This window comes from Panthera leo, chromosome D2 (assembly GCF_018350215.1).
Source record: "Panthera leo isolate Ple1 chromosome D2, P.leo_Ple1_pat1.1, whole genome shotgun sequence".
Lineage (NCBI taxonomy): Eukaryota > Metazoa > Chordata > Mammalia > Carnivora > Felidae > Panthera > Panthera leo.
Window position 1 is genome coordinate 59,351,377 of NC_056689.1, and position 27,151 is coordinate 59,378,527.

Sequence of the window (27,151 nt, forward strand, 5' to 3'; positions counted from 1 at the left end):
TTTGGTTCTCAGGATGCACCATTAAAAATGCAGTTGCCTTTTCCTGGAACACTTTCCGGTGGCCCCACAACCATCCCACCCCATTCCCACTGCCGTGAAGGGGACTGATTGCTCTATCTAGATAAGGATGGCCTAGGCCTATGACAGTGATAACAGTTGTGAAGGGAACCAAATCTGGATCACAGATCACTGTTGATAGTGACTCCTTCCACTTCGGTACAAGAATATAGAACCCCAATGGGGTCAACAAACTTTCAGAAGTCACCCACTCTTGACCTTTTATGAGAATAAGGACGTGAGGGGAAGGGGGAAAGATCCTTTCTTTAGCCCATAACTAAAACAATGTCTCTCCTGCCAACTGAAATACAAATAATCTTTCCTACCTCCGCTGGAGGTCTTGGCCCTAGAATTAAGCCTATCAGATATCAAATAATTGATGGGGTTTTAATCAGTTCATCACTTTGCTTCTGGTCAACCTTGAGCTTTGATTGGCTGTCCTCAGAAAACAGAGGGTTTGGGGATGGGAGGAGAAGTAATTCTAGAGTTTTGAAGACAAGTTAGGCATGGAGGGGAACTCTGGATAGCCAGGGGTCAGCAAGAAGGCACTGGGCATCTAAACTCCAAGGCAGTGCTTCCAAATCTGGTTACAGATTAGAACCACCTGGGGACCTTTTTACAATTACCATTGCCGAGGACATCTATCAAATCAGAATACCTGGGGAGTAGAGCTTAGACACTGGTATTTTTTATAAAACCCCTCAAACGACTCGTAAGTGTAATCAGGGCTGAGACCCCTATTGGGTACAGGAGAAGGGAATGCTGTGGAATGAGAAAAAAGTGAAGGCACATGTGGACTATTTCTGGCTCCAGCCTGCTATGTGTTACGATTACACATTACGGGGATAAGGGTTAGAAGAGCAGAACAGTGTGCTTAGAGAAGGGCATGATCCTTGTGCACTTTCTTAAAGAGGGTAAAGGGGCAGCTGGGTGGCTCAGCCAGGTGAGTGTCCAACTTCGGCTCATGATCTTGCTGTTCATGAGTTTGAGCCCCACATCAGGCTCACTGCTGTCAGCCTGTCAGTGCAGAGCTCGCTTTGGATCCTCTGTTCCCCTCTATCTGTCCCTCCCCTGCCTGTACTCTCCCGAAAATAAACAAATATTAAAAAAAAGAAGAAGAAGAAGAAGAAGGTAGAACGTATAGACTGGGGAAAAATGGTAGAAACCTGGATAATGCCAAGTGTGGTAGAATAGTGTGATGGAAGTGTAGACTCTTCTGGTCTTTCTGTACCTCAGTTTAGCACTAAATAGTCCAATTAAGTGTCCTTAATAGCTATGAACCAGCAAGTATGAGCTTAGGTAGGCATTCCCAAAGATATTCTTACTCGGGGTATGTAGGAGGTTGATCACTGCAGCGTTATTGGCAGTGACTGGGAACTGTAGGCTTTGCTGGGAGAGTGGATAGATGAAATGTGAGGGATACACAACATCAGGGTACGATGCAGGATTAATTAGTTAATTTGTTTATTTTCCTTATTATTATTTTTTAAATTTAAATCCAAGTTAGTTAACGTATAGTGTAATAATGATTTCAGGAATAGAATTTAGTGATTCATCACTTACAGATAACACCCAGTGCTCATCCCAACAAGTGTCCTCCTTAATGCCCACCCCCAGTTTAGCCCATCCCCCCCATCCAACACCCCGCCAGCAACCCTTAGTTTGTTTTCGTATTTAAGAGTCTCTTATGGTTTGTCTCCCTCTCTGTTTTTATCTTGTTTTTGCTTCCCTTCCCCTATGTTCATCTGTTTTGTTTCTTAAATTCCACATATGAGTGAAATCATATGATATTTGTCTTTCTCTGACTGATTTTGCTTAGCATAATACCCTCTAGTTCCATCCACATTGTTGCAAATGGAAAGATTTCATTATTTTTGATCCTACTATGCAGCATTTAGAAGCAACAGGTTAGATGTACACATAGCAACATAAATGGATCGGAAAACCATAGGCACTGGGTGAAAAAAGTATGAAACATAATGAGATATATATAAAATATAATATAAATACATATATAAATAAAATAATAATATATAAATATATAAAATATATTTTATAAAATATAAAATATATAAATAAATATATAAATAAAATAAATAATATATAAATATAATAATATAAAATATATAAAACAATATTACCTATATATTATTACATATAATGACATATATAAACAGTATGTAATAGAATTTAAAATGTAGTGCATGAGGGGTGCCTGGTGGCTCAGTTGGTTGAGCGTCTGACTTCAGCTCAGGTCATGATCTCACGGTTTGTGGGTTCAAGCCCCACATCGGGCTTTGTGCTGACAGCATGGAGCCCGAAGCCTGCTTTGGATTCTGTGTCTCTCTTCCTTTCTGCCTCTCCCCCACTCACTCCCTGTCTCTCAAAAAGAAATAAACATTAAAAAATTTTTTTAAATGTAGCACATGAATATCTATTTTTCGAGAACCATACAAAAAAAAAAAAGATAAAAATTGTCTATGGGGGAAGGGAAAAGGGACCAAGCTATGTGCTAGAAGAGAGCAATTAACAAGACAACTATTTTTAAAACTAGGATTTAAACCAGACCTCGAAAGATGAATAGGAAAGAGGGAGAAAGGGAAGACTTGTAGAAGTCTGAAATGATTACCACAAGCCAAGGCCAGGAGGCAGGAGTATACTGAACAGGTGTGTAGGAGAAGTGTCTGATTGGAGCAGAGGGGCATATCAAAGCAAAGTGGGGAGTGAGGTGGGAGAGGGGACTGGATAAGATTGTGAAGTTCTGGAAAGGCAGACAAAGGAATTTACACAAAGATGACAGAGACAAGAGAGGCAGAAAAGGATTGAGCAGGGAAGAACTGGGATGAAAGTGAAGTCTAAAAGACAGTATCATATGAAATGGAATAAGAGCCTCGAGTCAGAGAACTAGATTGGGGGTGAATACAGCGAACTAAGCAAATGAGATGGTGATAGTCTGGAATAGACTAACATCGGAGGTAGAGGCTGGAAAAGACATTTTGATAGATTACTGACTGAATACAGACACTAATAGACCAGGATGAGTCAAAGAGTACTCTGAGGTCTTAAACCAGGAGGTTGGGGAAGAAATTAAGTCCAGTAGTAGGTGTGATTTCTTATACTGGAAATCTAATTTTTCAGTAAAGTGGAGCTTTAAAAGGTTCTAATGATTCAGTGTTCTCCTTGAGCAACTGTACCATAAGTAGGCTCATAAGTGCACACATTTTAGAGTTGGCAGAGATCTTTGTTTTCTAGATGACAAGAGAAAGGAGCAGAGAGGTTCAGTTAATTGCCCAGTCAACAAATTAACTGGAGAAAGAATGGGCTAGAACCAGGGCTTCTTAACATCCAGTCCAATGACTAGTCCTAAACTATGTTGGATATGATAGGCTTCAAAATAAAGGCCGTGTGTGGGGCGCCTGGGTGGTGCAGTCGGTTAAGCGTCCGACTTCAGTCAGGTCATGATCTCGCGGTCTGTGAGTTCGAGCCCCGTGTCAGGCTCTGGGCTGATGGCTCAGAGCCTGGAGCCTGTTTCCGATTCTGTGTCTCCCTCTCTCTCTGCCCCTCCCCCGTTCATGCTCTGTCTCTCTCTGTCCCAAAAATAAATAAAAAATGTTGAAAAAAAAACAACAAAATAAAGGCCGTGTATACTTGGATTTCTCGGTTTGACTGATCATGAGCAGTCAATTTTCAAGAAAAGATTTACCCTCTCTGTACCCAGTCCCTGCCAGCTTCAACCCATATGCATATGAACTGTCTAGCTCGTTGTGCTTTCAAGCAAAAACTCCTTGGGTTTGTTTTACTAATCCTTACCTTTACATGGCTGAACAAAGTGAGGACTATCACTGCCAGACTCATCTGGCAGTATTTTCATACTCCTTTATGGATAACAAAGCACAACGAATGATTTCTCAACAGAATAGAATATTAGCGTTTAAAAGATCTTAACCTCCCCCCCAAACTGAAACCCTCTAGACGTGCCCAGATAGTCATCCTGCCTCTACGTGTTTTCAGGAATGGGGTGGCCCATTCCTCTGTCAGCACAGTTCTGATTAGTACAAAGCTCTGAGTCTGAGTCCTATGCGTCTGCAGTGTGGTTCAGGGAATATAGCACAGGCCTTGGAGTCAGGAGGACCTGGGTTAGAATTCTGACAATGTAATTTGCTGTATGACTTGTGCAAGTTATTCATCTTCTATCAGTCTCTTCATCTGTAAATTAGGGGTAATAATGCCTATTTTGCGGAGTTACTATGAATATTAGAAATTACGAGTATAAAATTCCTAGTACAAAGCCTGGCACAAAGAGCTAATAAAGTGATAGCTGTTATTATTGTCATATGCCTTTTGATACTTTCAAACACTTGAATTTAGTCGTCATGTTATTCCTAAGTGCTCTGATTTTTTTCACACTAGGCATCTACCAATGTTTTCTCCCTTGGTCAGCCTGGCCTTGTCTATGCTGCTGCATATGATGTTTGGTAGGACACGGCGCCCATAACCAAACGCAGTATTCTAGGTGTGGTCTGATTGCTTCAAGACGAAGACCACGAGCCTCTCTCCCCCGGACACTATGCTTCAAGCTGCCTAGAACTCCTTAAGCATTTCTGGCAATTGTGTCACATGCTGCCCTAGTCCGATGACAACTTCCAGGTCGTTTCCATGTGAATGAATTTTTAAGTTTTCTCCATTTTGCAGTTGTGTAGAACTTTAATTCCAGAGTAAAACTTTTTATTAACTGAAAGCCTATTGTGTATTAAGTATCGTGCTGAGTTCTGTGGACAGAGAGATGACTAGGAATACCGTATCAACGTACCACACATGGGAGCTCCACAACACTGGGTCTATCATGTTCACCAATGAATCCCCATTTCTTAGGATGATGTCTGGACACAGTTAGGGACTTATTGTTGAACAGATGAATAAAATAGTTTACAATGGAAATTTTTTCTGTAAGTGGAAAGGCATTTTCCTAATTCACTTATTTTATCAGTCCGGGTATTCTATACTGGCGTATCACTTCTAGCTCAACCCTAGTGTTTTTTCCACTGAGGTAGACACAATCTAAAATCATACTGTTCCTTTCCAGGACAAACTAAATACTTACAAGCTTTATTTGCTCGATGGCCATTATACCCCGCCACCGAAGGCATTTTGTAAGCACTTTTTGACCCTTAATGCAGGCTTAAATCCCGGGGTTAGCAGTAACAGGCAATGCCTTCTGAGTACTAAACACTCAAAAATTTCCTGAGGTGAGTTCTCTCTGACCCTGACTTCTTGTGGGGGTAGAATAAGGTGCTCAGGGGAAGTGTGGGGTGATAGGTTAGAAGGACCTTGAAATGTGCACGGGTCCGTGAGGTGCTGCCGAGACCTCTGAGTCTTCTCAGTTTTTCCTAGCGTTTAGGCTACAGGTGAGGCGATCGTCGCCATCTTGATATCAAATGCCAGGCGAGCCGCCACTGGCGTCGCTCGGTAACCACGGAGACACCCGTGCCCCCTCCCCTTTCCCATCCGTAGAGGCTGTAAACTACGATTCCCATCAGCCGATTTTCTCTACTTGATGGCGAGTTGTCTAGATTTGCCTTTTGGCCGCCGCGACCGTGCCGCAGTGAACCGCGGGAGTTGCGGTTCGCGACTAGGCCTCACTTTTTGCCGCGGGAAACTCCAGCACTACAAATCCCGTGAGCCAGTGGGCTCACGCATGTGCACGGAACAGTGGGTCCTCGTTGGCCCCCTGCCGGAGCCTGAGAGGTAAGAGAGGGCGGGGAAGGAAGAGGAGGCGGATCCGGGAGCTGCGTTGGCTGCGGCCTGGCACCAAGGGGGCGGCCCCGGCGGAGTGCAGACCCAGCGGCCTCCGGCGATTATGGACCCAGCCGAGGCGGTCCTGCAGGAAAAAGCGCTCAAGTTTATGGTGAGGAGAAGGCGCAGGCCGGGGTACTGTGGAGGCGGTGGCGTTGGCGGCGTCGCTGAGGCTCGGGCCTGGGCCGCCCGTCTGCGGGAGGAGGGGGCAGCAGGACCCTGGGCCGAGGCCCGCGGCGGGGGCAGCTGAAGGGACGGGACGGGACGGGAGAGCTCCAGGGAGGCGGGAGGGGGTTGCGGAGAGGACCCGGGGGTGGGGGCAACAGCTCCGCCATCTTGTGGATGAGAGGCCAAGTGACAGCGGGAGCTTAATCAGGGAGGGGGCTCTGGGAGGCGCGCGGGGCCCTGGAGGGAAAGGGGCGTGGGGACAGTTACTGAAGAGCAGAGGAAGCCCGGAGGAGATACGCCGTGAGGCTGCTGGCAGGGCCTTCTTGGTGTCAGGGTTTCGGGTAAGGCCCAGGAGAGGAGGTTCGTTCAGGAGTGGGGAAGGGGAGCGAGGGATAGTGGAAGGAGAGCTACGGGGCAGGGGGCATGGGGGGAACGGGCATGACGGGATGCAGATGGATCTAAGGGTGGAGGAGAGAAAGCCAGGGCAGGTGGGAGACTTGTTTTGTAGAAGGTGGGTGGGGGTGGTGGTGGTGCGGGGAGGGGAGATAGCCTTTGCCTTCAGGGTACAATCCCAGCTTGGCCAGACTGGTGTTGACAAACTCTGGAAAGGAAGAGGCCATCCTCACGAGGACGAGGGCTAGGGATGGAGACCTAGGGTTGTGGTGAATAGTCTATAGGACAGGAAGGGGGTGTTGATGGTGAGTCAGAATTACAAATGTCACAAAAAAGGGATACATACTCTATTTTGAAAGGAGAGGCTAATTATTGTAGCTAGGATGAGGTGATAAAACACAAGAGATTGGCCTGTCAGGGAAACAGGTACAGGAGATTGGGGGGAAATTAGTATCTAACAGAGTAAAATAAACCGTAGTGCTTCATTGTAAAGACAGTAAAACATGGGGGCCTGGTGCGGTATCACTTTCTGGGGAAGGAAAGGCCATGGAGATTACAATCGCAGGGCTCCTAAGAAGTGATGAGATCAGTGGAGAAATTCAGGAGATAAAGAGGAGATGTAATTAGTGGAATAGATGTCAGAATTGGTGTTTACTTATCAGTTTTAGGTTGAAGCGCTGTATGAACTTGGATTGGAATGTGTTGGGTGTATTTAAATCCTTTGGAGCCTAGTTCTTTAACTTTGTATCATGCTTTTCTTTTGCTGTGCTTGTTTGGCAAATTTGTATAGGCTGATATTTGATGCTTTTAATCTGATGCTTCTTGTATATCCTAGGTGTAAAACCAGACTTCGTGGTTACTGCTAAAGAATGATGGAATGCATAGATTGCTATCTTAACAGATGGCCTTAGGGATACTGATCTTATTTGCGGTGGAGTCCTTTTTCAGAAGTAATTGTAACCTCTCATTCCAAATCTCATTTCTTTGATAGTTATTTTGTTTCTGCCTGAAATACCAAAGCAAATCTAAATAAACCTGGACACTATTCTAATTGAAATTAGGCTTTAAACTGCCCCATTTATAAGAATACTTTTTCAGAGACTGGTCAAATTTACTAAAACTTTAGTGCTTTCAAAATCACCTACCTAAAGTTCAAGTGTATCATTAACAAAATGCCATTAGGCCTGAGGGAAGGTTCTTGAGTTTCTGCCAATGTTGAAATTCTAAAATATTAAAAATTTTTGGACTTTAGAAATAACAGGAAGTTGCTTTCTATTTTACTTATATTAATCTCTGTGCTTAATAACCTGTATGTCAGCTTCTAGATTTTAGTTAGAAAATTGGTAGATGCTTATTTTTGTTTTCCTACTTAGAGGTTGGCTGTCCTGATCTTGACACTTGTGTCAGATTTAGGGAATACTGTGATTTATAGATCATAAAGAGACATTATGAGATCATCTTCTTTACTCTTCATTAGACCTCAGCCTAGGAACATTCGCAACTGCTTGATTTTTGCTTTGTACCAGTGAGTTAATGTTTCGATAATGGTCTCCCGATTGAGTTAAAGTGGATCCAGAGATGGCCATGTAGTAGTTTGCAGCTTTTAGGGCACCACACATTATTAAATATTGAGTCAGTTTTCATATGGAGAAGCCAATTTTTTCTTTAATTTTAGTTACTTTCATTTTTGACCTTGCCTGCTATTTTGGCTGCTGCTGTTTGAGAAAAGACCAACTGGAAGAGCGTCACCAAGAATGACACCTAAATAACCGAAGCAGAGAATGGAGAGTTAGAAATTTCGTATTTTTCAGCCCAGTCACAGTCTTATTATGAATCTGAGTAAGTCACAACTTGCCTTTGGTCCCATTTACCCTGCTAAAACACGTCTCTTTACTCAGTCAGTTTTGAGATAGGAAGAACTTTTATTTGTGCTTGTACCAAGTCATTAGTGCACAATCCACAGGGAAAAATGATCCTTTTAATCAAATTGAAATTTTTATATAGTCTTTGGATTGTTCTGGTCTTATTCCTTCCCTCAATTGCGAATTGTGAATGGCAATTTTATACAGATGCCCTGATTTCCATGGTTTAAGAAAATGTAAAATTTATTTAATATGCCAACATGAAATACTCTCTTTCATGATTTTTGCTTATTACAACATTAGCGTAGTGCTTCGATTAGGAATTTTACAGTGAAGTCTTATTAACAAGACTGCTAATTCAGAGTTGGCCATAATTTACACCTAGTCTAGATTTAAAGTTTACCCTTGGATACTTGTCAAAAAATAGTTTAAGCAGAATGTTTAACTTTCAGAAACAAATGACATTAAAGCAGTAGTATACATTGAATAACCTGTATGCTAATATCTCATTCAGCTTTAGCAGGTCCTCAAGTACCTTCTTAATACTTGGTCGACAAAATTATAATTCAGAATAGATAAATGGGAACTGGAAGAGGGTCTGAGAAGAGAAATGAAAATGATTGAGGGAATGTAGGCACCATTTTATGAGATATTAAAAAAATACACACAGTGGATGGAAAGATGAGTTGAGGGCTGGATTTGAAGTTTATTTTAAAAAATGGACAGGATAAATGAGTCCCAGAATATTAGATCTGGGGAAACATTTGAACTTGGATGAAATAATTTTGGGGCATATAAAATATTTTTTATAGAATTGATAGCTAAGTTAAACAGTATAAAAGATAATTTGTGGTAACAGACCACCCCACAACTTAGTAGCTTAAAAAACCAACTTATTATTTCTCTCAAATTTGTGGTTGATGATGGGTTTTCTGTTTCACGTGGTGTTGGCTGGAGCGCCAGGATAGCTGGAATGTTCAGAATGGCCACACTCACATGGCTGACCATTGCCTGAGAGTTCAGTTAGCCCTGAAGGCCTTCAGTCCTACTTTATGTGGGCCTACTTTCTCCGCGTGGTCTTTGGATTTAGTTAAGCATGGTGCCTGGATTCTAAGAAGGAACATTTTAAGAGATAGGAAGTAGAAGGCAATCAGCCAGTTCTTTTAAATCCTTGGATTGGAAGTCTGAGAATGTCACTCTTGGTCAAAGATAGTCAAGGCCAGCCCAGAGTCAAAGGGAGGGGAAATAATCTCTGCCTGGAGACAAGAAGAATGAGGTGCGAAAACAGGGAAATTGCTGGGGGCCGTGCCCTTTTGAGACTGGCTACCAGGGATGCTATTCTAGTTGGATGTTCAAGCTAAAAATACAAATGGGATCAGCCAAATTTGTGAATAAAAACACTAGGTTTGCTTTGGAAGCATCTTTTTTGAGGTTAACTTCTTAAGGAACTGACATGATCTCCTGCATGCCTTGCCTTGATAACATTACTGCAGAGATAATACTGGGTGAATTATATGATTCAGTAACTTCTTATTTGCTTGTGATTCAGTAACTTCTTATTTGCTTGAGAAGCATATGTATCTAAAAGCAAGAAATTGCATTTCAAAATACTCAGATTTTTCACTGTGATGGGCTTTTCCTTAAGTCAGTGAGTTTGATTACCAGCAGGTTGGGTGAACATTTGAAACTAGTTCTTAGTTTAGTTGTTGGAGTTTCTGTGTATCTTTTACTTGTTTTCAATTTAAATTAGCCTTCAGTTTCTTTTTTTGGATACTCATATAGGTATTAGGGTATGAAATTACGAATTAGTGGTAATTCTTTGTGCTAATTTTTTAAGTTCATGTTTGTGATGTACATAATGTATTACTGGAAGTGAATTATTTTTTTAAGTTTATTTAGAGAGAGAGAGCATGGGGGAGGGGCAGTGAGACGGAGAGAGAGAATTTTAAGTAGGCTATGCTCTGTCAGTGCAGAGCCAGAGGCAGGGCTAGAACTCACGAACTCTGTGAGATCATGACCTGAGCTGAAGTGAAGAGCTTGTCACTTAATGGACTGAGCCACTGAGGTGGCCCAGATGTGAATTATTAGTTGTAAAGTGAAAATTTTGTTTTGAAAGATTGTCAGAAAAAAAAATTTTTTTTTAAGTTTATTTATTTTGAGAGAGAGAGAGGGAGAGAATCTCAAACAGGCTCCATGCCATCAGGGGGTCTTGATATCATGAACTATGAGATCATGACCTGAGCAGGTATCCAGAGTTGGAGGCTTAGCTGCCTGAGCCACCCAGATGCCCCAGATAATAAGTGGTCTCTTTTTAAAGTTCATTTTCTAATTTAGCAATAAAAAATTTCCGATAGGGTGCCTGGAAGGCTCAGTCAGTTAAGCCTTCCACTCTGGATTTTGGCTCAGGTCATGATCTCGTGAGAACCCCGTGTCCCGTTCTGCACTGATGGTGCGGAGCCTGCTTGGGATTCTCTTCCTCCCTCTCTCTCTGCCATTCCCCCTCTTGCATGCACCCTCTCTCTCAAAATAAGTAAACTTAAAAAAGAGAGCACTTATTATTGTATATTATTTATATAGTGTTTAAATCCTGAAAGAGGAAGCAGATGAGAATTTTTTTCCATTGCTAAAGGAAGATGGGATATATATATAAGATCTTGATCACGTATAGAAAAGATTATTTTATGGTAAATGGCATCACAATTAAAACGAGGAAAGAAAAAGGAAATCTTTGTGCTATTGAAGTGTTTTAAAATACCATTTACTTTCTAGCAATATTAAAAAAAATTTTTTTGATGTTTATTTATTTTTGAGAGAGAGGGAGAGACAGAATGTGAGCAGGGGAGGGGCAGAGAGGGAGAGACATAATCCAAAGCAGTCTCCAGGTTCTGAGCCATCAGCGCAGATCCTAACGCAGGGCTCAAACCCACGAACCGTGAGATCATGACCTGAGCTGAAGTCGGACACTCAACTGACTGAGCCACTCAGGTGCCCCAGGATATACTTGCCTTCTTATTCCCAAGCTATGATCTTACCTGACTTGACTCTGTCAGTAATGAGGTAACCACAGTAGAAGTGGGCAAGTTGTGTTTTTTTTAATTTTGTGTGTTTTTAAAAATATAGTTAGCCATGAATAGCTAACAACTATCATTTACTTATTGTTTACTATGTGCTGTTCTAAATTCTTTTTTTTTTTTTTAAGTTTATTTTAATCTCTGTGCCAATGGGCTCGAAAGCACCACCTTAAGACCAAGAGTCGCATGCTCTTCTGACTGAGCCAGCCCTATGTCCCTAAATTCTTTATAGATATTATTTCATTTAATCCTCCCAATAATAGATTCAGTACTATTTCCATTTTCAGATAAGAAGACTCATTCCAGAGAGGTTAAGTAACTTGTACAAAGTCACTCTGCTAGCAAGGAGCCTGACATCAAATCCATGCAGTCTGACTCAACCCTGACTTACACTATTTTTAATCTTTGAAGAGCAGAGAAACAATGGAATATAATGGCATATTTCTTTGCTAGTCACATGATAGCTGGAGTGGAAGAGTTACTGTCCAGACTTATGTATAGATTTTCTAATCATTTGAATTACTGAGGAAGTGGAGTAAGACTTTATAGTTTAGTCACAGCATTACTGTATCAGTTAGCTGTTGCTGAGTAATAAAACCCACAAAATACCATCACACACAATGTAGACATTTATTCTCATGAATATGTGGATTTGCTGAGTATTGGATGGTATAGGCTGGGCTTAGCTGGGTGACTCTGGACATTGCTGCTCACTGAGGACTGTTAACATATGATATTCTGGGGCTCAGACTAAAGAAATGGTGACTTCTCAGGCAAAGCTCTTCTCATTGCTACAGCAAAGGCACAAGAGAGCAAGCCCAATTATTCAAGTACCTTTCAGTCATCGGTTGTATCACACCTGCCAGTATTCCATTAACCAAAGCAAGTCACATGGGCAAGCCCAGAGTCAAAGGGCAGGAAAATATACTCTGCCCATAGAAGGCATGGGGGAGGGAGAAACTTGCCCAATAATGCACTTCAATAACAATAGTCTGTACTCTAGTTCATTTGATTTATAGAAGAGTGATAAAATGTTTACTATGACAGCTATTGTGCTTTCTTTCTGCTCTTCATTGTTACGCTGTCCTGACTAGCACTTTCTCACTTTGGTTACTGAACGACACTTTCTGGTTGGATACTTTCAGAATCACTATTTAATATAACAGGTGCCTTTGCATAATGTTATGTGCAATTAAAAAAGGGCATAAAGAAATAGTTAGAGGGGCGCCTGGGTGGCTCAGTCGGTTGAGCTTCTGACTTTGGCTCAGGTCATGATCTCACGGTCCGTGAGTTCGAGCCCTGTGTCTGGCTGTGTGCTGACAGCTCGGAGCCTGGAGCCTGCTTCGGATTCTGTGTCTCCCTCTCTCTCTGACCCTCCCCCATTCGTGCTCTGTCTCTCTCTGTCTCAAAAATAAATAAACATTAAAAAAAAATTTAAGAAATAGTTAGAATCTTGACTTTAATCCACAGATATGCCCTGAAAAATTCATCACTATTACAAGCTATTCTTCAATCCTTAGGGAGGATAAAGTTGATGTCATTCCAGTGGCATTTGTAACAGAATTTGAACTGTAACAGAATTTGAATCAAGGTCATATGTAATGCTTTAACAACTCCCTTGGTAGCAGGGTTAGAGCTCTTAAATCCCTTCTCTGCACCTAAACTTGAGGCTGCAGAGATATGGTACTGGTATTTTCAGATGTCTGGGGGAATTTCAGGCTTTCACTGAAAAGTCATAGAAGTAGACCTCCAGGTATTATAGCATGTGAATAATACTTTTGCTGCTCAGATGCACAAATCCTTGTACTTGGGAACTAACACATTAGCACTAAATTGTTAATGTGGTTGTTTGTGAATTATTGGATTATTTCAAATATTTCAAAATATTTAGTGACATCTGAAAATGTACTAGTAAACATACACACAAAAGCATTACTTGGGTGATTTTCTTTGCATTCTTTAATGTTTTCTAGATTCTACAGCGAATGTGTATTGTTTTTAATAAGAAATTTAAGTTTAGTATACTGAGTGCATATACTTATAAAACAAGTGCCTCAAATTAAGACCTGCACTTGATCATGGACTGCAGTGTAGCCAAGCTCATTTTCTTAATTGGAAAATGGGCTGTTATTAGTTTTACCTTCCTAAAAACGTTCTCTTTTTTTCTCCTTCTCAGTTCATTTTAAATTGTAAATTGCCATGTATTATGTATTAATTGATAATTTATACTGTTAAACTCCTATGTATCCAAGATTTTCATTGGGAATTTAGGACTGTGTGTTCCTAAATTGTGCTGGAGCACTGTGTTTTCCTTTTAAATAATACTTGGCATATTCAGTGGGTTGACAGCTGAAAACGAAGCCATGATAGTTGGCATGCAATGTGATTTGATAAAAATGTGAACATAAACTGAGTTGCAAAGCATTGTGTTACATATGGAGGGAGGTGGTTACGGGGGCAGGAGGGGATGAAGATACAAAATTAAATAAAACTTCTGTCTCCTCTAGAACTTCACAGTCTATTGAGAAGATAGGCATTTATAAATACCTCTTAAGGCACACCAGTAAGTGCCAAAATAGGGGCACAGAGTGTTACAGAAGTTAACGGAGGGGAAATCAGTTTTAACTGGAGAGATCTTTGGACTTTGTGGGAGAAGGTAGCTTCATATTGGATCTTGTAGAATAGATAGGTTTTGATAGACTTGTTTTTGAGGTGGGTAATTCCAGGAAGAGGAGAGAGTAGTTTGGGTAAAGGTTAGAAAATCAGGAGATGGGCAGGCACAGGTTGAGTAGATAGATACGACTTGGACATAGGTGCATAGCAGACAAGAAAGAAAAGAAATAGTACTGGGGAGTTTGGATTGAATTATATTGAAAAATAATATTCTAGTGTACTTTGTGTATGTGTCTGTGTAAGCTTTTTCGAGAAGTAATTATATAAAAAAGCACATAAATCATAAATAGCTCATTCAGTTTTTACCCTGATCACTTAAAACATTTTTTTTTGTTTATCTATTTTTGAGAGAGAGAAATAGCGCAGGCAGGGGAGGGGCACAGAGAGAGAGGGAGACAGAGGATCTGAAGCGGGCTCTGTGCTTACAGCAGAGAGCCCAATGAGGGCCTCTAACTCACAAACCACGAGATCGTGACCTACCTGAGCAGATCGTGACCTACCTGAGCGGAAGTCAGACGCTTAACCAACTGAGCCACCTGGGTGCCCTGATCACTTGTTTTTCTTTCTTTCTTTCTTTCTTTCTTTCTTTCTTTCTTTCTTTCTTTCTTTCTTTCTTTCTTTCTCTCTCTCTCTCTTTCTTTCTTTCTTTCTTTCCCTCTCTCTCTTTCTCTCTTTCTTAAGTTTATTTATTTTGAGAGTGAGAAGGGAAGGTGAAGAGAGAGGGAGAGAGAGAGAATCCCAAGTGCGCTGACAGTGCAGAGCCTACTGAGGAGCTTGAACTCACAAACCATGAGATCATGACCTGAGCCGAAATCAAGAGTCACCCAGGCACCTCAGTGATCACTTCTGTGTAAGCATTATCTAATATCTAAAGATTAGTTTTACCTTTATTTGTATTTAACCTCATATAAATGGAATCATTCCAGTATATATTCTAAGTGTCTGGCTTCTTTTGTCCCATATTGTTTGTAAGATGATTCATTCAGGTGTTTTTGTTAGGTGTAGTGTGTTCATTCTTATTGCTGTGTAGTATTCCAATGTGTGACTATACTTCGTATTTTTAGCCATTCTACTGTTGATGTACATTTGGGTTATTTCCAGTTTTTGACTATTGTGAATTGTGCTGTTATGAATAATCTTATACATGTCTTTTCTTGAACCTATGTACATATCTTTGTCAAGTATATATCTAGGAGTGGGATTGCTGGGTCATAGACTATGAAAATGTTTAGCTTTCATAAGTATGATGAAATTCTTTTCCATTTCACACTTCGAACAGCAGCGTATGAGAATTCCAGTTGCTTCGTGGTCTTGTAACACTCACTTGTTGTCTGTCTTTTTCATTTTAGCCATACTAGTAGATGAATGGTACTATCTCAGTGCTTTAATTTGCATTTCCTTAGGGACTACTGTAATCAAGCACCTTTTTAGGTTTATTGGCTCTTTAAATATACTCTTTTGTAAAGTGTCTATTCAAGCCTTGGTCATTTTTTTTTAAATTGATTTGTTCCTTATATTCTGAAAAATACAAATCTTTTGTCAAGGATATGGTATCTTTGTATGAACAGAATGTTTGTTTTCAGACTTTCATTTGAGGGATCAATAAAAAATGTCACAAGATTTTGTGTACTACCTAGGATTTTGTACTACATAGGATTCACAGGATTAGCAAGTTTTTTTTTTTTTTCCTCTACATACCAGTACTTTAAAAACAATCATAATGGGGCACTTGCGTGGCTCAGTTGGTTAAGCCTCCTACTCTTGATTTTGGCTTAGGTCATGATCTCACGAGCCCTGTGTTGGGCTCCATGTTGACAGTGTGGAGCCTGCTTGGGATTCTCTGTCTCTGTGTCTCTCTCAAAATAAATAAACTTAAAAAAAAAAAAAAAAAAGAATCATCACAACACCATCATTTTATAAAAGAAAGAAATGCCACAAATAGCAAGGATATAATCTCAGGATAAAGGAAACTCTTTAGGGTAGGCAGAATAAACACCCCCCCCCCCCCATTCCCCAATTCCAAAAGCCTGTGAATATGTTAAATTACATGGGAATTAAGGCGACTGATGGAATTAAGGTTGCTAATCAGTTGACTTTAAGATAGGGAGATTATCCTGGATTGTTCATGTTGGTCCCAGTATTAATCACAAGGGACCCCAAATGTGTAAGAGGAAGGCAGAAGAAGAGGTCAGAGTGATGCCATGTGAGAACTCAATCTACTATTGCTGGCTTTGAGGATGGGAGAGGAGAGGCATGAGCTAAGGAATGTAAACAGCCTCTAGAAGCTGTTAAGGACAAGCTAGAGCCTCCGGAACAGAACATATTCCCACTGACCCCTTGATTTTGGCTCAGTGAGACCCATTTCAGACTTCTGAACTACAGAACTGTAAAATAATAAATTGATGTTGTTTTAAGCCACTAAGTATGTGGTAATTTGTTACAGCAGACACAGAAAACTAATACACTCTTTCTCAAGAGAAGATGGTTACCCTTGGAGTGTCTGGGTGGCTTAGTCCATTAAGCGTCTCACTTTGGCTCAAGTCATGATCTCACTCATGGCTTGTGAGTTCGAGCCCTGCATCGGGCTCTGTGCTGACAGTTCGGAGCCTAGAGCCTATTTCAGATCCTGTGCCTCTGTCTCTCTCTCTGTTCCTCCCCCACTTGCACTCTGTCTCTGTCTCTCTCTCTCAAAAATAAACATTAAAAAAAAGGTAGTTACCCTAATTGGGGTGTATATGTTGATAAACATGCATATATATATACATGCATAATATCAGTATCTTTATCTTTAGTGTTTAATAACTACCAGTGCAGTCCTTTCTCTTTCTGTCAACATTTTATTTTGAATCAATCTCAGAATTACAGAAGAGTTTCAAATGAAACAAATGAAATTTTTTCCTGAATCATTTGAGTGTAAGTTGTCACATCACTAAATGCTTTCGTGTGTATTTTTTACAAATAAGGACATGTTACATAACTATAATAAAACCATTCAGAAATTTATAGGGTATAATTACAGATCTAACTCTCAGACCCCATTCAAACTTTGCTACCTGTTCCAGTAATGTTCTTTATAGCAAAAACGATCGAATCTAGAATCACACATTGAATTTAGTTGTCCTGTCTCTTTAGTCTCCTTCAGTGTACAACAGTTAATTAGTCTTTCTTTGACTCTCATAACTATGGCACTTTTGAACATGATAGGCTAGTTATTTTGTGGAATGCTCCCTCAATTTGGGTTTATCTGATTTTTCCTCATGATTGGATCCAGGTTATGTATTTTTGGCAGAAATCCCACAAAAGTTATGCTCTGTTTTACTCATTGCCTCCTGTCGGGTGACACATGATTTTTATTTGTCTTATCATTTTGTTTACTTCATTAAGGTGGCATCTGCCAGTTTCTTCTTTTAAAAATTTTTTTCTTTTGTAGTAAATATTTTTTTTTCTTTTTTTTTTTTTATTACTTTATTTTTTGAAGGCAGAGAGAGACAGAGTGCCAGTAGGGGAGGGGCAGAGAGAGAGGGAGACACAGAATCTGAAGCAGGCTCCAGGCTCTGAGCTGTCAGCACAGAGCCCGATGCGGGGCCCAAACTCACAAACTGTGAGATCATGACCTGAGCTGAAGTCGGACGCTCAACTGACTGAGCCACCCAGGCTCCCCTATACCACATCTTCTTTATCCATTCATCAGTCAATGGATATTTGGACTCTTTCCATAGTTTGACTATTGTTGACAATGCCGCTATAAACATTGGGGTGCCTGTGCCCCTTTGAATCAGCATTTTTGTATCCTTTGGGTAAATAATAGTGCAATTGCTGCATCATAGGAATAGTTCTATTTTTAGTTTCTTGAGGAACCTCCATACTGTTTTCCAGTGTGGCTGCACCAGTTTGCATTCCCACAACAGTGCAAGAGGGCTCCCCTTTCTCCACATCCTCACCAACACCTGTTGTTTCTTGGGTTGTTAATTTTAGCCATTCTGACAGGTGTGAGGTGGTATCTCATTGTGGTTTTGATTTGTATTTCCCTGATGATGAGTGACGTTGAGCATCTTTTCACGTGTCTTTTAGCCATCTGGATGTCGTCTTTGAAAAGTGTCTATTCATGTCTTCTGCCCATATTTGTTTTATTTATTTATTTATTTATTTATTTATTTATTTATTTATTTATTTTAATTTTTTTTTTAACGTTTTATTTATTTTTGAGACAGAGAGAGACAGAGCATGAACGGGGGAGGGGCAGAGAGAGAGGGAGACACAGAATCGGAAGCAGGCTCCAGGCTCTGAGCCATCAGCCCAGAGCCCGACGCGGGGCTCGAACTCACGGACCGCGAGATCGTGACCTGAGCTGAAGTCAGCCGCTTAACCGACTGAGCCACCCAGGCACCCCCTGCCCATATTTGTTTTTTTGGGTGTTAAGTTTGATAAGTTCTGTATAGATTTTGGATACTAACCCTTTATCTGATATGTCATTTGCGATTATCTTAGCCCATTCCATCAGTTTCCTTTTAGTTTTCTTGATTCTTTCCTTCACTGTGCAGAAGCTTTTTATCTTGATGAAGTCCCAATAGACCTGTTTGCTTTTCTTTCCCTTGCCTTCAGCCTTGTGTCTAGTTGTAGTAAATATTTTATGGAAAGAGACTTTGGAACTAGGTAACTATCCTATTTTTTTCATCAGATTTTCAGTCCATTTATTTGTAACAGAATGGGCTTATGAAACCCTGTTTTATTTGATGGGCTATAGTCCATTACTGTCATTTATTTTTATCTATTTTTATTTTAATTTTTAATTTTTTAAAATTTACATCCAAGTTAGTTAGCATATAGTATAATGATTTCAGGAGTAATCCAGTGATTCATCCCCTACATATAATACCCATTGCTTATCCCAACAAGTGTTCTCCTTAATGCCCCTTGCCCATTTAGCCCATCCTCCCACCCACAACCTCTCCAGCAACCCTCAATTTGTCCTCTATATTTAAGAGTCTCTTACATTTTGTCCCCCTCCCTGTTTTTATATTATTTTTGCTTCCCTTCCCTTATGTTCATCTGTTTTGTATCTTAAATTCTACATATGAGTGAAGTCATATGATACTTGTCTTTCTGTGACTGACCAATTTTGTTTAGCATAATACCCTCACTCTAGTTCCATCCATGTTGTTGCAAATGGTAAGATTTCATTCTTTTTGATTGCTGAGTACTATATTGTATATATATACCACATCTTCTTTATCCATTCATCTGTTGATGGACATTTGGGCTCTTGCCATACTTTGGCTATTGTTGATAGCACTGCTGTAAACATTGGGGTGCATGTGCCCCTTCAAAACAGCACACCTGTATCCTTTGCATAAATACCTAGTAGTGCAATTGCTGGGTCGCAGGGTAGTTCTATTTTTAATTTTTTGAGGAACCTCCATACTGTTTTCCAGAGAGGCTGTACCAGTTTGCATTCCTACCAGCAGTGCAAAAGGGTTCCTCTTTATCTGCATCCTCACCATCGATTGTTGTTAATGTTAGCCATTCTGACGGTGTGAGGTGGTATCTCATTGTGGTTTTGATTTGTATTTCCCTGATGATGAGTGATGTTGACCATTTTTTCATGGGTCTGTTGGCCATCTGGATATCTTCTTTGGAAAAGTGCCTGTTCGTGTCTTTTGCCCATTTCTTCACCGGGTTATTTGTTTTTTTGGGTGTTGAGTTTAAGTTCTTTATAGATTTTGGATACTATATTTATTTTTTAAATGTTTATTCATTAAAATGTTTTTTTAATGTTTATTTATTTTTGAGAGAGTAGGGGAGGGGCAGAGAGAGAGGGAGACACAAAACCCGAAGCAGCCTCCAGGCTCTGATCTGTCGGCAGAGAGCCTGACATGGGGCTCAAACTCAACTGCGAGAACTGCGAGATCATGACCTGAGTCAATGTCAGGTGTTTAACTGACTAAGCCACTCAGGTGCCCTAGATGTTTACTCATTTTTGAGAGAGAGAGAGAGCGAGTGAGCAGGGGAGGGGTAGAGAGAAAGGGGGATAGAGGATCCGAACTGGGCTCTGCACAGACAGCAGCAAGCCCAGTGCATAAACCATGAGATCATTACCTGAGCCGAAGTCACACACCCAGCCGACTGAGCCACCCAGGCGCCCCTCAGTGCTGTCATTTATTTTGATGCTTAAGCTGTTCCCTGTTTAGCTTATGACAGTGCTTTCAAGCTGCTTCCTTTGTCTTTTTGATGTATTCCCATCATTCTTTAAGCATTTTCTTTCTTTCTGGTATAAGAAGGTATTATTATATTTAAAAAGGCTCATCTTGTATTTTTTCCCTCAGCCCTGGAATCAGTGATTTCTCCCAGTAACCTTGGTTTCTTTTAGTAGAGAATGATCTTTAGAAGTCAAGATATGGGTGTTAGATGTACTCATTGCTATTGGGGGTCTCGCTGCTCCCAGGTCCTCTCACTGGACAGAGGTAGGGTATATATGTATGTGTAAACATGCACACCTGCATTTATATCACTATTTTAACTCTATCTACATATTTATTTCAAACCATGAGTTCACTTTGATATGTCCAGTTCTAGTCTAACACTGTAATAGGTTTCATTCAGTAATTTCCTTAATTCCCTTTTCTGACAGTAAGTTGGTTTTCATTATCCTCAATGTATTTTACCAGTCAATTTCCCTATATGTGACCAGTTTCTCCTCTTGCTGCTGTTCCTGACATCTACCACATGGATGGCATCCTTACTCAGGCTCCAAAATCCCATATCAGGCTGCTGCCTCTACTCCCTGTTTGAACATCTTTCTCACTTCAGGCTCTGATACCCTGCACTAGGTTGCTCTTCTCAGTCCATCTGGATTCCAGCACTCCATGCAGGGCTGCCAAGGCTGCCATATTCCTGTATGTACATCCTCTTTATCCTGCTAGCACTCTGACTTCCTACAGTAGATCAGTGCTGATCCCACCACCCCATCTTGTGTAGACATATATTGTGCTTGGCCCTGACTAAACTGGATGCTTTTTTTTTTTTTTTTTTTTTTTAAATCTTGCAAAACAAACTGTATACCCATTTAACAACAATTCTCCATTTCCCCCTTCCCTCAGCCTTTGGCAACCACCATTCTACTTTGTTTCTATGAAATTGGCTACTTTAGATACCTCATATAAGTGGTATCCTATAGTATTTGTTTCTTGGTAAATGTCTTATTTTTTTTTAGCAGGATGTCCTCAAGGTTCATCCATGTTGCAGCATATGTCAGAATTTCCTTCCTTTTTTTTTTTTTTTTTTTTTTTTAATGTTTATTTACTTTTGAGAGAGACAGAGAGTGAGCAGGTGGGGGAGCAGAGAGAGAGAAGGAGACAGAATTCCAAGCAGGCTCCATGCCACCATCACAGAGCCCGATGTGGGACTGGAACTCAAACTGAGAGATCATGACCTGAGCCAAAACCAAGAGTCGGATGCTTAACCAACTGAGCCAGCCAGGTGCTCCTCCTTCCGTTTTTTAAGGCTGACTAATATTCCATCGTATATAAACATCATATTTTGTTTATCCATTGATCTCTTGCCAGATGCTTGGGATCCTTCCACCTTTTGGCTATTGTGAATAATGCTATGAACATGAGTTTAGAGATAGTCTTTTTAAGGGGGTGTCTGGCTGGCTCAGAAGAGCATGCAACTCTTGATCTTGGTCATGAGTTCGAGCCCTGTGTGGGTGTAGAGATTATTTAAAATAAAATTAATTAAAAAAAGAGATAATGTCTTTAAGACCCTGAAAGGCTTTATTGTTTTACCTTTTTCTTTCTTCCTTTCTTTTTCTTTCTTTCTTTCTTTCTTTCTTTCTTTCTTTCTTTCTTCCTTCCTTCCTTCCTTCCTTTCTTCCTTCCTTTCTTTCTTTTGAAATGTTTATTCATTTTTGAGAGACTGAGACAGAGTGGAGGAGGGGCAGAGAGACAGGGAGACATAGAATCCGAAGCAGGCTCCAAGCTCTGAGCTGTCAGCACAGAGCCCAGAGCAGGGCTTGAACTTGTGAACCATGCAATAATGACCTGAGCTAAGTTGGACGCTTAACCACCTGAGCCACCCAGGTACCCCACCTTTTACATTTAGATCTATAGTCCATCTGGAATTAATTAATTAATTAATGTTTGGTGTGAGGTAGAGGACAGAATTCAGTTTGTTTTTTAATCCAGTTGATCCGATGTCATTTATTGAAAAGATTATTCTTTCTATGTTGCATTGCAGGGTCACTTTTGCCATATACCACCTGTCTGTATAGCTTGTTTCTAGGACTCTCTGTTCTGTTCCATTGTTCTGTTATTCTTGTGCCAATATCATACTTTCTTAATTACTGTATTTTTATATCACTTCTTGATATCTGATAGTATATGCCCTTCAGTTCCTCCACACACCCCCCCCCCCCCCCCCCCCCCCCCCCCCGATTGTACTGGCTATTCTTGGCTTTTTGCATTTCCATATATATATTTGGAATCAGCTTGTTAACGTCCACAAACATGCTGGTATGATTTTTATTGCATCGAATCTCTATATAAAGTTTGGGGAGAATTGAGATTGTAACACTATTGAATTTTACAATCCATGAAAATGGTACATCTTTCCATTTATTTAGGTCTTTAATTTCTCTATGTAGAGGTCTTTGTACATTTTTTGTTAGGTTTATTCCTAGGTATTTGTTATTTTTAGATGCTTTTTTTTAAGATGCTATTTTTAAAATTTAATTTTCCACTTGTTGCTGATAGTGCAAAGGTTTTTTAATCTGAAGTCCATGGCCCCCATTCAAGATATAAACACATGCAAATACTTTTTTTCTGAAAGGTCTATAATTTACATCTGAACCTGATTCCCACTGAGGGCAATAACAACAAAGGTTAAAGACCACTGTAGCAGTTTCACTTAGAGTAGATTGGACTTGGGAGGAGGGAATAGACAGAGGCAGAGAGGTCACTTAGAGGTTATATAATAGTCCAGGTAAGAAGCCATATGGGCTTGAGCCAGGACAGTAAGTATGGAAAGAACGAAAGACACTTAAGGAATATTCTCGAGATAGAATGAATAAGGTTTGCCTGGAGTAGGATAGGAGAAATAAATAAAAAGAGAAAAGAGTAAAAAAAGGTGTCAGGCATGTTTGGGGGCAGTTAAAGGGAAGTTTTCCATAGCAATAGATATGGGAAAATGAGTATTTGGCGGGTAAAGATGTTGAGATAGTCCCTAATTCTAACAAGGAGACTAAATTTAAAATATATTCACATAGATAAAAATGGGCATGGGGCGCCTGGGTGGCTCAGTCAGTTGGTTAAGTGTCTGGCTTCAGCTCAGGTCATGATCTCATGGTTTATGAATTTGAAACCCGCGTCGGGCTCTGTGCTGACAGCTCACAGCCTGGAGCCTGCTTTGGATTTGTGTCTCCCAATCTCTCTGCCCCTCTCCCCCACTCATTCTCTGTCTATCTGTATCTCTCTCTCAAAAATAAATAAAAACATTTAAAAAAATAAAAAATGGGCATAATGGTATATTTGGGATTTGCCTTGGGATTTGGAAGGTGGAAAGCTGAGTGAAGGGAATCCATTATATGCTATTCCATACTTTTCTGTGTATATAAAAGTATCATAGTAACAAGTTAAAAGAGAAAGATTTATCCGCATAGAGAGTGAGCCAAATTGAAGTTCTCTGGACCACTCACCTCAAATTCCTATGTGATAGAAAGATCAGGATTCATCTAAACACTATATTTGGCTTTTGAGTAATTTCATGATCACTGTCTTGTGCTGTGACACTGTTTTATCAAGATCAGCCAGATAAGGATGCTCAAAGCTACAAAGGCTTTCCATGCTAGCTGAGGTAGGCCAAGTGCGTGGATGTGGCTAGGAGTTAAGGAGAGGAAATTTAGCTAGGTAGATGGAACATGGCATCTGTTGGCAACTCAAGTTTCGCAAGGGCAGGATATTCTTTCAGGGCGAGAACAGTGACAAGAAGTCTGGGTGCAGATATTCTGAGGAGATCCAGATAGACAGCATCAGTATGTACTGAAAACAGGTAGCAAGGACCCTGATTAAAGTTGGGGATCAAAAGTCAAACTGGAATACCCAGCAAGGAACTAAAGAATTCATCATTCAATTCATTTATTCATTCAACCAGTACTCATTAGTGCCTGCTACAATAGTCCTACACTTTACCATGCATAAGAATTATTTGGAGAGTGTGTTAAATTGTAGTGCAGATTCTGTGCTTTTCTCCCTCCACTTAATTTAGTAGGTCTCAAGAATCTGCATATTTAACAGTGTTACTTTTTTTTAGTGTTTATTTTAAATTTTTTTTTTTTTTTCAACGTTTTTTTATTTATTTTTGGGACAGAGAGAGACAGAGCATGAACGGGGGAGGGGCAGAGAGAGAGGGAGACACAGAATCGGAAACAAGCTCCAGGCTCCGAGCCATCAGCCCAGAGCCTGACGCGGGGCTCGAACTCACAGACCGCGAGATCGTGACCTGGCTGAAGTCGGACGCTTAACCGACTGCGCCACCCAGGCGCCCCTTTAGTGTTTATTTTATTTTATTTATGTATTTTTAGTTCTTTTTAATGTTTATTTTTTGAGAGAGAGAGACAGAGTGTAAGTGGGGGTGGGGGGGGGGTGTGGAGAGAGAGGGAGACTCAGAATCTGAAGCAGGCTCTAGACCCTGAGCCGTCAGCGCAGAGCTTGACACAGGGCTCGAACCCACGGACCACAAGATCGTGATCTGAGCTGAAGTTGGATGCTTAACCGACTAAGCCACCCAGGCACCCCTATTTTATTTTTGAGAGACAGAGAAAGAGAAAGAGAGAGAGAGTGAGCTAGCGAGCACATGAAAGCAGGATAGGGGCAGAGAGAGGGAGACAGAGATCTGAAGCAGGCTCCACGCTGTCTGCGCAGAGCCCCATGTGTGGCTCGAATTCATGAACCATGAGATCATGACCTGAGCCAGATGGTTAATCGACTGACCCATCCAGGCACCCCTCAGTGTTTCTGATACAGATATTTCTCAGATCATGTTTGACAAAAGTCTAGTCCACTGTGTTCTGGCCAGTCTACCAACAAAGAGGGAGTGGGGGAGTATTGTGGCTAGAACCAAAGTAAAAGGTGAAGCCTTGTACGTGGAGAACATAGCAGGAAGGAACTGAGTTAACTGGAATCAAAAGTGAAGGCAGGTGGTAATCATTTTGTAATATAGTATGAAAGTGTATTAAATCAATGTATTATACCCCTTAAACCTGCACACTTTTGTATGCCAATTATATGTCAATAAAGCTGGGGGAAAAAGAGTGAAGGCAGAATGACACAAACCTCATGGCAGAGGCTTGGAATCTGAATTCCAACGGATTAGATTTCTAAAAAGAATTTACTTCTGGGGGCTGTTTGCAGCTAGAGAAATTGGTGAGCTATGAGGGGCAGAAAAATAAGCAAGATAGGCCATTTATAAGAGGTATATCTAGCAGAGAGGCACCTGGGTGGCTCAGTCAAGAGTGTCTGACTCTTGGTTTTGGCTCAGGTCATGATCTCATGATTCAAGTTTCAAGCACCATGTTGGGCTCTGCGCTGACAGCACGGAGCCTGCTTGGGATTCTCTCTCTCCCTCTCTCTGCCCCTTCCCTGCTCGTGCTCTTTCTCTCTCAAAATAAATATAAATAAACTTAAAAAAAAGAAGAGGTACATCTAGTAGAAGAACAATAGCAACATCCCAAAATGTGGACACTCTAGGTATGTTAAAATTACCTCACAGTACAAAATAGTAGTCCCTGTTGGTGCTTATGAAATTGTTGTGAATAGTTCTGATGTTACTTTTATTGTTAGTATTTTAGGAACCTATCACATGTGTGAAAGTAAATAACAACAGAATACCTCCCCAGTTGTTTCATATTGCTCTTAAGTAGAAGTAATGTTAAGGAGCAAGGGAAGAATTTTGAGGAATCACTGAAGTATTGCTTAAAAGGCATACTTAAATGGTAGAGAAATTTATGATGAAAGATTAGTCTCTGGTACAATTACCTAGACTGGAATGCTTTTGAGCAAGGACCTCAGGCTGACCTCAAGTGACAGGCACATAGCCACAGGCTCTCTAGGTAGTGAGAAATTCTGTCTAAAAAGGTCTTTTTCTCTCCCATTTCTTGGATCGTCATCACCATCTGCCACAGCATCTTTCAAATAGAGGAAGGAAGATATAATTTGATACAATTAAATGAGGTAAATGTGACAGTGCTTTCTAGGCCATAAGGATATAGTGGCGATGATACTTTTAGAACAAAATTCTAACACAAAATAATTCACACAGACTTTCAAGGTTTATTGAATAGGCATTCTACCACTATTCCATTTTACTGCTTGAGCATATATTTATTCATGCTGCTGTGTGCAAATTTTTGGTCTTAGTTCTTTAAAAAAGAATTTTTATTAACATCCAGTAAAATTGAGGTTTTTTTGTGTATAGGTCTCAGAATTTTAACACGTGTAGATTTATGTAACTACCACCGCAGTCAATATACAAAACAGTCCCATCACTCTTCCCCAAAACTCCCATGTACTATGTTCCCCCCACCTCATCTCTAACTTTTAGGAACTGTGAACTTTCTCTCTCATTTTAGTTTTATCTTTTTGAGAATGTCATCTAAATGGAATCGTAGAGTATGTGATCTTTTGCCATTGGCTTCTTTCACTGAGCACAATGCCCTTGAGATAGATTCATGCAAGTCGTTGCATATATCAATATTCCATTCCTTTTTATTGTTTAGTAATCCATTGTATGGGTTTTACCACATTTTGTCTATCCATTCACCTGTTGAAGGATATATGGGTTGTTTCTGGTTTTTGGTGACTTTAAATAGAGCTGCTATATATACTTATGTATAGGTTTTGTGTGAATATAAGGTTTTTTTTTTTCCTGTAGGGTAAATACCCAGGAGGGGAATTGCTGGGTTGTACGGTAAACACATGTTTAAATTTATAAGAAACTGCCAGTTTCCAAGAGTGACTGTACCATTTTTTTAAATTGAAGAATAATCGACGTACAATATTGTATTAGTTTCAGGTGTACAAGGTAGTGATTTGACATTTACATAAATTATGTAAATTTACTTAGTGTAAATGTAAATGTAAA

At 40.4% G+C, this 27,151-nt stretch overlaps 1 protein-coding gene across 7 annotated transcripts in view; it reads left to right on the forward strand.

Annotated features, from left to right (window-relative positions):
- The first annotated feature begins 5,777 nt into the window (after window positions 1-5,777).
- The window catches only part of BTRC (beta-transducin repeat containing E3 ubiquitin protein ligase), a 182,198-nt gene continuing 160,824 nt past the window's right edge, over window positions 5,778-27,151 (forward strand). For 2 of the 7 annotated variants that reach the window (XM_042907591.1, XM_042907592.1), the window contains exon 1: window positions 5,780-5,962. In XM_042907591.1, the coding sequence (XP_042763525.1) occupies window positions 5,915-5,962 (48 nt within the window). In that variant the 5' untranslated portion in view covers window positions 5,780-5,914. Of the gene's footprint in view, window positions 5,963-6,344; window positions 6,379-7,907; window positions 8,251-27,151 lie in introns of those variants that run through there. The other 5 variants (XM_042907589.1, XM_042907590.1, XM_042907588.1 and 2 more) reach the window with 5 other exon arrangements.